This window comes from Sorex fumeus, unplaced genomic scaffold (genome assembly GCF_029834395.1).
Source record: "Sorex fumeus unplaced genomic scaffold, SorFum_2.1 ptg000229l, whole genome shotgun sequence".
Classification (NCBI taxonomy): Eukaryota; Metazoa; Chordata; class Mammalia; order Eulipotyphla; family Soricidae; genus Sorex; species Sorex fumeus.
The window spans coordinates 235,617-248,672 of NW_026606286.1; the positions used below are offsets into that span (position 1 = coordinate 235,617).

The window sequence follows — 13,056 nt, forward strand, 5'->3', positions numbered from 1 at the left end:
TCCTTCTCTTTCTCCTTCTCCTTCTCCTTCTTTAATAGTGCTTTAAAATCTTCCACAAATGTTTATTATTCCCTACGTACTTGATTTTAATATTTAGGCCAAATTCAGAAGTGTTCAGGGATCACTCCTGGTGGTGTTCAGGAGACCATAAGTAGTGTCTGGGATAAAATCAGGGTTGGCATAGTATGCTATTACATACAGATAAATTCTTTTTTGTTTGTTTATTTGTTTGCTTTTTGGGTCACACCCATCGATGCACAGGGGTTACTCTTGGCTCTCCACTCAGGAATTACTCCTGGCGGTGCTCAGGGGACCCTATGGGATGCTTGGAATCAAACTTGAGTTGGCTGCATGCAAGGCAAATGCCATACCTGCTATGGTATCACTCCAGCCCCAGATACCATAACTTCTCGATTTACCTGTCAGTAATTGAGCATGATTTGTTTCCGTATCTTGGCTATCATATTAAGAGTTGCAATCAACACAGGTGTGCCTAGCTCCATTAATTTAAAAAATAATGATGTTTTGTGCTTGGGGGAAGGTGTCAAGAAATCGTACAACTTAGGAGTTCTATTTCTTTCTAGAGAGATCTCCATATTGCTTTATCTAGAGGTTGGACCAGAAGGCATCACCACCAGCATTGAACGAGGGTTCCTTTAACATCCCAAACATATCAACGATGGCTACTTACACATTGTTTGATCTGTCATTCTTTTTTTTTTGGGGGGGGGTCACACCCAGCGATGCTCAGGGCTGACTCCTGGCTCTGCACTCAGGAATCACTCCTGGCGGTGCTCGGGGGACCTTATGGGATGCTGGGGATCGAACCCAGGTCGGCCACGTGCAAGGCCAACGCCCTCCCCATTGTACTATCGCTCCAGCCACTAATCTGTCGTTCTTAATGAAATGAGATGATATCTCATTGTGGATTTTGATTTGAATTTCCCTGATCAGGGGGAGTGTTATGGTTCCACATTTTAGTCCTGTGTCTCAGGCCTTTGAAGAGTGTCATTGGACTTTCAATGGCCATTGCGTGACATTTGCACGATACCCTCTGTAGGAAGGTCATTTTGACAATGTTGCTTCTTCCAATCCACGAATAGGCAATATCTCTCTATTTCCAAGTGTCCTGTTCTACTTCTCGCTGCAGTGATCTTTTAAGTGCTCTTGTTCATTCTTTGGCATGCAGAAATATCAGGGCTTTTGTATATTAAATTTGTAGCTTTAACCATACAGTATTGGTTTACTGCTTTTAAGAACTTTGTTGGTGGAGTCCTTAGCGTTTGCAAGGTCTCGTCTGCAATAGTGAGAGTTCAACTTCTTTTCCAATTTGGACCTGGGATCCGATTTCTTTTTTTTTTTTTATGTTTTGAAATTATTTATTTTCTTTACTTTTTTTTTAAAATTGGGATCCGATTTCTTTGCTTTACTATTGGTTGTTTCTCTTCATTGTTCCCCGTGAACGGTCTTCAGACAGCTGGGCTCTTCAGAACTTTCTCACTGAGGCTTCATTCACGCTTGTTTTAATATTTTTCCCCTACAGTTCTGTTGAGGGATTTCCAGGAGATTCTCAATTTCCTTCCTTCTGTCCTCTTGGGTGAACCTTTCCACATCTTCCTCTCTTGACTATGATTCCAAATCTATCCTCAATAATATTTATCTTCAAAACCCTTTTCCTTGTTAATTATTCCTAGAATTGTAGCCGGATGTCGGTTTGTCTTTCTAGTTTTTTTTTTTAATGTAGGAGTACTACTCTTTGATGAAGTTGATTGAAATGGGTGTGAACTCCACAGTGTTTTTTCTTTCTTTCTTTTAAAGTTGTTTATTGAATCCCCGTGGGAGAGACCCCTACAAAGCTATTCACGATCGATCGGGTTTCAGCCCTACAGTGTTCCAACACCCGCCCCTCCACCAGGGAACATTTCCCAGCACCAATGCGTTTTGACCTTCTGGTGCCAGGAGGAGGAATTCACTCCTGGTAGACCCGTGGGAGTTCTTAGGCTCATGGGCTGAGTCCTGTGAGTTTGGCTTGTCTCACTGGATCACCATGAAGCAGAAGCAAAAGATGTGTGAAGAGTCCCATTTTGGGCACTCTGTATGCGTGTGTCTGTGTGTATGAGGGTGTCTCTGTGTGTGTCTGTGTGTCTGTGTGTGCGTGTTCGTGTGTATATGTGTTCGTGTATGTGTGTACATCTCTGTATGTCTGTATGTGTGTACATGTGTGTATTTGTGTACATGTTTCTATGTCTGTAGGTGTGTGTACCTGTGTGTATGTGTGTATATTTATGTGTGCATGTGTATGTATGTCTCTGTGTCTGTGTGTATGTGTCTGTACGTGCATGCATCTGTGTGTGTCTGTGTATGTGTGTAATGTGTGTATGCGTATACATGTATATACATGGGTGTATATTTATGGGTCTATGTGTGTATGATTATGTCTAAGTGTCTGTATCTGTGTGTGTATGTGTTTGTGTGTGTGCGTACGTGTGTATGTGTCTGAATGTTTGCATGTGTGTATGTGTGTACATCTGTGTATGTATGTGTGTGTTTGTGTGTATGTGCATGTGGCTGTATGTGTGTGTGCCTGTGTTCATGTGTGTATGTATGTGTGTATGTGTGTATGTGTCTGTACGTGTGTGTATGTGTGTGAAAGATTTATGTCTCAGTATGTAATTTTTAAATTTTTTTCTTTCTTTTCTTTCTTTTTGGGTCACACCTGGCGATGCCCAGGGGTTCCTCCTGGCTCTGCACTAAGGAATCCCTCCTGGCGGTGCTCAGGGGACCTTATGGGATGCTGGGAATCGAACCCGGGTTGGCCGCGTGCAAGGCAAATGCCCTCCCTGCTGTGTTATCGCTCCAGCCCGTCAGCATGTAATTTCTAAGTCAGCGTTTCTTTACCGGGCAGGGTAAATAGCTGTGTCCCTCCCCAGTGTCCACTCTCTCCCTTGACCCATATACAATGTCACCGGGCCTGTGTCTCAGTGCCTGCTCCAGCGTTTGATGCTCTTTTCCTGGTCCCTCGCCTTCTTTTTGCCTTCAGTGCAGGGTGACCTGGTCTTGTTCCTACACGATTCTCTACCGTGGGTCCTGACCTGTGAACTGTCATTCTAACCCTGTCCCCTGTGTCCCTTGGATGCTTTGCTATTCTGTATCCTGTCTTTGAAACTCTCGAGGGAAGGCAGGTAGGTAGGTGGGAGAGGGCCCTTGGCAATGGAGTTTCTGAGAAGTGCTAAATCCAGCAACACAAAAACTGCAAGAGTTAAGAGCTGGCCAGGTACGATCTTCCTGGGTCCAGTGACAGACCTTGCAGAAGGAGGCTGGACCCCACAGAGACACAAATGTCAGCAATGACAGAGACGGCAAGTATGGGGCTGGAGCGATAGCACAGCAGGGAGGGCGTTGGCCTGGCACGCGGCCGACCCGGGTTCGATTCCCAGCATCCCCTAGGGTCCCCGAACATCGCCAGGGGTAATTTCTGAGTGCAGAGCCAGGAGGAACCCCTGAGCATCACCGAATGTGACCCAAAAACCAAAAAAAAAATTAGGAAGGAAGTAAGGACCTGGAGGCAATTAATGACAGTTGAACCCCCAACGAACTCCTTTTTTAATTTTCATTTTTGCCTCTTTATATTTATAAAGTTGTCCACAACAATTTGCTTTCATCCAACATTCCAACACCCACCTCACCACGATTCCTCCTTCCGACCCACCATGATTTCGAATTTTCCCAACCACTTTTTCCAAGCCAGCCCCCGAAAGGCCGATCCTAAATCATTTATTTTTTTGTGTCGCTTGTTATGAATAATTCGCTAAGACGGATCCCGGAACGTTTCCTTTGAGAAAAGTGTGTAAAGAGTGTTGTCATTAGGCTCTGGTATAAGAGATTACTAACAGAATTGTTCCAGGTTAAGACTTAGGGCGCTTATAGATAAATATATTGATTGAGATCAGTTCCTTCTCCTTTGAACCCGTCAAATGTAGAGTAGCAACGAACTCTCACCTAGCTAGAAATCCGTATATGGGGATGGCATGGAAGAAATCCTACAAGTCCCCTTGAGCCAAGGGAGGGTGCAGAGGCTGCCCGAGCCCAGGTGCTGCTGGTGCCCACGTGGCCAAGCACACGTGTCGCCTGCATCTCCCCTCCGGAGATGGGGACTTTCCTGCTTTCCTGTCTGATGCTGGGGTGTGTGTAGGGGTCTCTCCGCCCTTGGAGAAGCCCGGGGTCTCTCTTGAGTGCGTGACTCTCCAATATCTCCCAATCTCTCTCCTCCTCCTTCCCTTTACAACCTCCCAGTAACCCCGGTGATCATAAGCGTCTACAAGCATAGCTCGGGCATGCGGGGGCCAGGACATTTTTTTTTTCAAACCATGCGGCCGCATATGCGGCCGCGTGACATCTCCTTATATACAAAGTGATCAATGGAAAGTAAATCATCCAACATCTCTCCCTGAAAATCAGGCTGAACTCTTTTGCAAACCACAACACCCAAAAGGAGAGAGAGAGAGAGAGAAAGAGAGAGAGAGAGAGAGAGAGAGAGAGAGAGAGAGAGAGAGAGAGAACAGAGGGGAATACCCTGCCACAGAGGCAGGGTGGGATGGGAGGGATTGGGGGGCGGGGTGGCAGGGATACTGGAACCCGTGGTGGTGGGAAATGGGCACTGGTGGAGGGATGGGTATTCAAAATAAAAAAATAAAACCTCCCAGTAAAATCTGTTTCACTTCTCTGCTCACTTATTCCTGAAAAAAATTCCTTTCTGTGAGGAAGAGAACACCTCTGAGGAAGGCCTAGGACTAGCATCTTTATTTTTCCCTGAAAGAATCAAATCCTCGCTCCGTCCCTCATCTGAGCCTTCCCAGCTGGTCCCGGGTGGCAGAGGCGGATTGGGAGAAAGTGACCCTACCCTTCCTCTCCCCTCCGCCTCCTATTAGCCACTCGTGGGGGCCACTGGCTTCATAGGGGTCTACCCCAGTGGCAACCTGAGTCCCCAGCCCTGGCCAAAAGGCAGTAGGGGGGAGATTCCTACTACTCTGACCTCTTCTGGCCATGCAGGAGGGGACGGAGAGGGTGCGGCCTGTCTTGGGGTGGGGTAGAATAGGGATTCCTTTCTTGAGCTGCCATCTCCCTCGCCCAGACATCCCAGTGAAAAACGGAGCCTCAGTTTACCCTTGCCGGCTGCAATGAGCAGTCCGGAGTCTCGGTGGCCATCCTGCAGCACTCTCCTCCCGTTGTTCATCGATTTGCTCACTCGGGCACCAGTAACGTCTCACAACAAATTGTGAGACTTGTTGTGACTGTGTTTGGCATCTCGAATACGCCAGGGGGAGCTTGCCAGGCTTTGCTGTGTGGGCGAGATACTCTCAGTATCTTTCTGGCCTCTCTGAGAGGGGTGGAGGAATCGAACCTGGGTTGGCCGCGTGCAAGGCCAACGCAGTACTTGCTGTGTTATCACTCCAGCCCCTATTTTTAAATTGTAATGAATCACCGTGAGATGCAGTTACAGACTTACAAACTTTCATGATTGCATTCCAGTCAAACAATGTTCAAGTACCCATCCCTCCAGCAGTGCCCATTCTCCACCCCCAATGTTCCCAGTATCCCTCCCGTCACCCCCACCCCTTCCCACCCCCTGCCTCTGTGGCAGACACATTCCCTCTTACTCTCTCTCTCTCTCTCTCCTTTTGGGCATTATGGTTTGCAGTAGAGTGGCCATCATGTTTGGTCCATAGTCTACTTTCAGCATGCATCTCCCATCCCGAGTGAACCCTCCAACCATCATTTACTTAGTGATCCCTTCTCTATCCCAGCTGCCTTCTCCCCCAGCGCATGAGATCGGCTTCCAAGCCGTGGGCCAGAGCCTGTTTTTATAGGTTATTACTGCAAACTCATCATGACTTTGCTTCTGGCTCAAGCAATGTGGAGCGCCTGAATATCATGACGTCTTACCAGAACGGCTACGTTGAATTTCCTCAAATCAGCATTTTCTTCGAACCCTTGCGAAGACCCATAAGAGAATGTTAGAATGGAAAACTGTGATATGTATCTGTGATTTTGTAATTGATTTATAACACGTGCTCTTAGAGCTGATTTGGCTTGGGGGTGGAAAGTTTTCATTGGTGCCCACCCTGTCTGCACTCGGGCTGAACTTCCCTGTTCCTAGCTAAGAAAAGCCATCCTACATTTTTTTACTTCTTTTTTTTTCTTTTTAGGTCACACCCAGCAATGCTCAGGGGTTCCTCCTGGCTCTGCATTCAGGAATTATTCCTGGCGGTGCTCAGGGGGGGACCCACATGAGATGCTGGGAATCAAACTCGGGTTGGCCGTGTGCAAGGCAAACACCCTACCCGATGTGCTATCACTCCAGCCCACATTATTTTTTACTTCTGTGAATTCTTGGGCTTTTTCTGGTCAACCTGCAGTGAACAATCCTCTAACATAAAATTCTGCCCTAGAGTTAAGACAATGGGCAATCTCTGAGCTCAATTCAGATCCTTGCTTCTCTCCAACACTTGCCAAGAGCCCAATTTTCGTTTCATTTCAAAGGGTCTACAAAAAAAATCTTTTCTCTTTAAGTCCCCTGCATTCCCCGTTACACAAAGACCCAGTTTCTCTATAACGCCCCTCACCCAAAGAGCCCTGGAACTCGAGTCCTAGACCAAGTTCCTTCCCACCTGGGGAATTCCTTTTCCTTTCTCTCCTTCTTTCCAAGAAACATTTCTACATCCCAACTCTGAGTCTCAGCATCTTTAGAACGCAGAGACCCACAGTTCCCTTTTCTGTCTCATCTGCGTCACCACTACCTCTTTTTACTGGAGAACTTTGATGGAGCTGGTGAGATTTACAAAGACCAATTTGGACTGCAGAGGGACTGGGCCGAGGGCAGGGCGCTTGCCTTGCCCAATCTCTTGCATCCCATCGGGTTGCCCTGAGCTCTGCCAGCAGCTGTCCCTGAGTGCAGAGCGAGGAGCACAGTTGGGTGTGGCCCCCAAGTCAAAAATAAGTACATGCAATGAAGCAGAAGGATCCACTCTTTCTACTTCCACTTCCATTGGCTCTTGGCCATTTAAATGAACACGATGAGCTGGGGGAGAAGACAGCTGGGATAGAGAAGGGGTCACTGAGTCTGTGAGGGTTGGAGGGATCCCTCGGGATGGGAGATGTGTGCTGAGAGTAGATAAAAGTAGATAAAGGACCAAACGTGTTGGTCTCTTGGTGTCTGTATTGCTAACCATCATGCCCCAAAGTAGAGAGAGAGAGACTGGGGGAGATTGTCTGCCCTGGAGGCAGAGGAAGGGTTGGGATGGGGGGATACTGGGGACATTGGTGGTGGGGAATGGGCACTGGTGGAGGGAGGGGGGTTCCATCATGGTGTGAAATTAAAACATGAAAGCTTTGTAACTGCATCTTACAGTGATTCAGTAAAAAAAAAATGGATGGGAGACGGGAGTGGACCAGTACAGAGTGTAGCTAACTGCTTTTAGTTCCTACATCAATCGATTGGTTGACTAGTGTATTGTTTATTTTCCTACTCTGCTGACGGTCTGACTACTTCAGGGATTGGTTACTTCTTGCTTGAACTATCTTATTTTTGATTTCTGTGATTTCTGTTGAACTCTAGCCTACTGTGTTTGTGGTCTCTGTTGTATTACTGCTGGCTTGATTTTGAGTTTCTGTGTCAACCAACGCATTGTTTAGCCAACTGCTTTGTTGGGCTCCTGTAAATTTGTTCCCTGCTTAGGGAACTTCCAAAAAAAAATGGTTTGACCCTTTATACCAACCCTTGTTTTTATTTATTTTATTATTATTTTTATTTTACAGTCAAAGTTGCTCCTTCTAACCCAGCCTGGGCTAGAGAGAGAATTGCTGTCCAGCTAATAAAGATTCCTTGATTTTGGGGGGCTTTTTTAGGGGTCCCACCCGGCGATGCTCAGGGGTTCCTCCTGGCTCTGCACTCAGGAATGAGTCCTGGCCATGCTCGGGGGACCCTATGGGATGCCGGGGGTGGAACTCAGGTTGACTGCGTGCAAGGCGGATGCCCTCCCTGCTGTCCTATCGCTCTGATCCCAAAGGTTCTTGGATATGAGACAAGATTATGACTCAGTGGGGCATTGCCTCGCCGATAACATGACTGGCGTGTCTTCCGCCTGTCCCCGTTCTCCAAGCTCAGAGCCCCTAGCTGACCTGCCCTTTCTCTGCCTTCCACCCACCCAGGGATGGCCAGTAACGATGGCACCCGGGTCATCTACTCCCTGGGGGACACCGCCGGGCTGCCTCGCAACGAGACCACCTTTGCCGAGTTACTGCGAGATCAGGGCTATAGCACCGCCCTCATAGGTAAGACCCTGCTGGTTGTCTCTGTACATGCAGAAGACCAGCCCAATGGGGGCCCACTTCTTCCTCGGGATGTGTACTTCCTTCCTTTTCCTTCATCTCTCCTTCCTTCCTTTTTTCCTTCCTTCCTTCCTTCCTCTGCTTCCCTTCTTTCTTCCTTCTTTCCTCTCCTTGTTTCTCTCTTTCTCTCTCAAACTCTCCTTCCTTCCTTCCTTCCTTCCTTCCTCCCTTCCTTCCTTCCTTCCTTCCTTCCTTCCTTCCTTCCTTCCTCTGCTTCTCTCCTTTCTTCCTTCTTTCCTCTCCTTCCTTTTATCTCTCAATCTCTTTTTCCTTCCTTCCCTCCCTCCCTCCCTCTCTCCTTCCTTCCTTCCTTCCTTCCTTCCTTCCTTCCTTCCTTCCTTCCTTCCTCTGCTTCTCTCCTTTCTTCCTTCTTTCCTCTCCTTCCTTTTCTCTCTCAATCTCTTTTTTCTCCCTTCCTTCCTTCCTTCCTTCCTTCCTCCCTCCCTCCCTCCCTCCCTCCCTCCCTCCCTTCCTTCCTTCCTTCCTTCCTTCCTTCCTTCCTCCCTTCCTTCCTCTGCTTCTCTCCTTTCTTCCTTCTTTCCTCTCCTTCCTTTTATCTCTCAATCTCTTTTTCCTTCCTTCCCTCCCTCCCTCCTTCCTTCCTTCCTTCCTTCCTTCCTTCCTTCCTTCCTTCTTTCCTTTCCTCCTTCTATCCTTTCCTTCTTTTTTCTTTATTTCTTCATACATCTATGCACATGTCTACACATCTGTCTGTCTGACTCTATGTTTATCTATGCGTCCATTCATCAATCCTTTCATCTATTGATCCATCCATGTTTGTCAGTATTTCTCTATCTCTGCGGTCTAATATCTCTTCCTGTCTACCTACTTCCTTCTCTCTGCCTCTGCCTGTCCACTCAGCCTTCCATCGCCTGCCCTCCGCGTTCTGTGACACTCATGTCTTGGAGACCCTGGCTTCGTCCTCCCCCTGGGTGAAGCCCACCCCTTGTCCACCACAGACTCACATGTATTTGTTCGTCCTTTGATTTCTCGTGGCACCTGGAGTCGGACAACCATATCTTTTTTTTTAATTTTTAAAAAAATTTTATTAGTAAGACACCATGAGGTACAGTTGTAGACTTACAATTTTTTGTGCTTGGGTTTCAATTATACAATGATCGAGTGCCCATCCCTCCACCAGTGCCCATTTCCCACCACCACGGATCCCAGTACCCCTCCCACCCCCCATTCCCCCAACCCCACCCTGCCTCTGTGGCAGGGCGTTCCCTTTTCTTCTCTCTCTCCTTTTGGGTGAACAACCACATCTTAACCCAAACGTCTGCAAAGCAACGAGAAGCTAGCTCATTTTTTTTTTAAGGAAGAAAACAAAATAACAACAACCAAGAGGAAAATCAGTCACCCTGATTTTTGGTTCTGAGTTCTTGTTCCCAAATGAAGAGCGAGTGTGTGGCCACAGCATCTGACTTCTCGTGTGTGTGTGTGTGTGTGTGTGTGTGTGTGTGTGTACTTCATTTCAGGCAAGTGGCATCAAGGCTTAAATCGCCACGTTCGCGGAGATCACCATCACCACCCCTCTCAGCATGGCTTCGACTACTTCTACGGCATGCCCTTAACGCTGGTGGACACCTGCTGGCCCGACCCCTCCCGAGACACGGAGCTGGCTTTCTCAGGGAGGATGGGTAGGCTGGTTCAGCACCTGATCGCCCTGGCCGTGGTCACCTTCGTCTTGGGGATAGTCCTGCGCTGGTTCTGCGTGTGCTGCCTGCTCGTGCCCGTCTCGGTGCTCCTGATCGTCCTCCTGAGCTACTTCTGGTCCGAGAGCCACCAATCCTCGCGCTACTGGGACTGCCTCCTCATGCGAGGTCACGACATCACGGAGCAGCCCATGAAGGCAGAGCGTGCGGGCTCCATCATGGTCGAGGAAGCGACTGCCTTTCTAGAAAGGTAATTCCCGGGCTGGAGTGATAGCACAGTGGGGAGGGTGTTTGCCTTGCACACAGCCGATCCGGGTTCGATTCTCAGCATCCCATAGGGTCCCCCGAGCACCACCAGGAGTGATGCCTGAGTGCAGAGCCAGGAGGAAGCCCTGAGCATCGCCGGGTGGGACCCAAAAGAAAAAAAAAAGTCTGTGTCTGTGTGTGTTCTTAGGTGTGTGTTTGTGTGTGTCTATGTCTGTGTGTGCTTGTGTGTCTGTGTATGTGTGTGTTTGTGTGTATTTGTGTGTGTTGTGTGTGTTTATGCATGTGTGTTTGTATCTGTGTGTGTCTGTGTGTTTGTGTGTGTATGTCTGCGTCTGATTGAGTCTGTGACTGTGTTTGTATGTGTGTGTTTTTGTGTGTGTCTGTGTGTTTGTCTGTGTGTCTGTGCGTCCGTGTGTTTGTGTGTGTATGTGCAAGTTCCATGATTCTCCCCAGAGGCTGTGGTGTTGCTTCTGGTTCCAGGAGACCCTGGGGCAGCGTCTTGCCTCACCCAGCAGCTCCTCGAACCCTGGGCACGTGAGAGCATCTCTGGCTGCAGTGCTCCTAGGTGGTGCTTGCAGCACAGCTGAGGCGAACCCACACACACACACACACACAGGGACCTCAAGAACCAGAGTCACGTGAGAGAGTTTATGCAGACACGCAACAACGACACACATGCTCAGGGAATTTGCCTCCGTGGACTAGCAAACAGGCAGCAGAGGGAGCAAGCAAGGGGGTCGTTACGGCTACGAAGAAACTTCCGGAATTTATTCCTGGTGCTCTACCGCAGAGGCCAGGCTGCAAGATTGCCGACACCCAAGGCTGTCGGCTCTGGGTGTCTCCTCTCGGGGATGCTGGGGGTTTTGCAACCGCCTTGGACCCAGGGAGGGCGCAGAGGCTGCCCGAGTCCGGGTGCTGCTGGTGCCCACGTGGCCGGGAACACGTGTCACCTGCATCTCCCCTCGGAAGATGGGGACTTTCACGCGTTCCTGTCTGATGCTGGGGGGTGTGTAGGGGTCTCTGCGCCCTTGGAGAAGCCTGGGGTCTGTCTTGAGCACTTAACACACACACACACACAATCTCTCTCTCTCTCTCTCTCTCTCTCTCTCTCTCTCTGTCTCTCTCTGTCTCCCCTTCCACACCATAAAAAACCCTCCAAATAAAATCTATTTATTTCACTGCCCGTCTACTCCCGAAATTCCTTTTTTTGCAAGGCGAGACAAGAATCCAGTCACCCTGGGTCCTGGGGGACAGAGGTGGATGGGGAGAAAGTGACCGTCTCTCTCCTCCCTGCTCACGTGAGCCCCCCGTGGGGTCCCACGGCCATCAGTTTGCCCCGCTCCACAGAAAAGACCCCCTGATATATTTGCAGGAACCAGAATGGGCCGTTTCTCCTCTTCTTCTCCTTCCTCCACGTCCACACTCCTCTGCCCACGGCCGACGCCTTTCTGGGTACCAGTAGCCACGGCCTGTACGGGGACAATGTCCAGGAGATGGACGCCATGCTGGGTGAGTGGCTGTACTGGACTCACAATGCAGGACTCAGAGGGGACTTTGGGGTGGACGATGGTACCCCCATCCCATGAGGCCCCACATGTCTCATCAGTGCTGGCCCATACCTGACTGTCCAATAGTCTCTGGACGATGGCGGCCACCTAGCCACCAGGGTGAGTAGGCAGATGGACAGCACCTTTTCCAACCCAGGGCGGCTAGTAGCTTAATGCAAAGTCCTGACGCATTTCTGCCAAATGCCGCTGGGTTCCGAGATTCGGTTGATTTGGTTGTGTGCCTCTGGGATTATCATTAAAAAAAATCTTTTAATCTTTGAAAAATATCTTCTCATTACAGTCTAAAATTTCAACATCTTCTCCATCAATTCGATGACTTATGGCACTAAGTACATTCACATAGTTACAAAACCCTCACCACTTTCTATCTGCAGAACTTTTTTTTGGAATACTCTTTTGTATAAAATTCAGGGGCTGGAGTGATAACACAGCGGGTAGGGCGTTTTTGCCTTGCACGCGGCCGATCTGGCTGACCCAGGTTCGATTCCTCTGCCCTTCTCGGAGAGCAGGGCAAGCTGCCAAGAGTATCTTGCCCGCATGGCAGAGCCTGGCAAGCTGCCCATGATGTATTCGATATGCCAAACACAGTAACAAATCTCACCACGTTACTGGGTCCGCTCAAGCAAATCGATGAACAATGGGAGGACACTGACAGTGACAGTGATAAAATTGAGACTGTAGGTAGAAATTGAGAGTGTGTATATGTATTTAAAGGTAGGACAGTGTGGTAAGTCTTGGGAAAAAAATCCATCTTGGCTCATGGTCAAACTTTGAGCAAGGGAGTACAAGTTGGCTGGAGAGGAAATTGGATTCTCAGTCTTCTGAGATGGTCCATTTCAGGCAGGTATGACATCACGATCATGATCATGACAATCCTGTTGTTTGTCAGTTGCCTCGAGCAGGCACCAGTAATGTCTCCTTCGTCCTAGCCCTGAGATTCTAAAATGTGCCACGTTCAAGGCTCTTTCAGGGTTAGGAGAATGAGACCCATCCTTGTTACTGGTATTTGGCATATTGGGTACGCCACGGGGAGTTGGCCAGACTCTGACGTGTGGGCAGGTTACATTTGGTAGCCTGCTAGGTTGTCCAAAGTAAGAATGAGATAATAAGATGTCTTTGGCTCCCAGGGCTCTGCTCGGGGAGGGGAGGGAAACTTAACCCACCCCCCTCCAAGGGAC

The 13,056-nt window shown here is 48.8% G+C and overlaps 1 protein-coding gene across 1 annotated transcript in view; it reads left to right on the forward strand.

The window, feature by feature from the left end:
* LOC130017883 (arylsulfatase F-like) overlaps window positions 1-13,056 on the forward strand; it is a 32,214-nt gene that overhangs the window by 12,198 nt on the left and 6,960 nt on the right. The window contains exons 5-7 of the mRNA XM_056108651.1: window positions 8,209-8,331; window positions 9,867-10,293; window positions 11,683-11,819. Coding sequence (XP_055964626.1) covers window positions 8,209-8,331; window positions 9,867-10,293; window positions 11,683-11,819 — 687 coding nt within the window. The remainder of the gene's footprint in view (window positions 1-8,208; window positions 8,332-9,866; window positions 10,294-11,682; window positions 11,820-13,056) is intronic.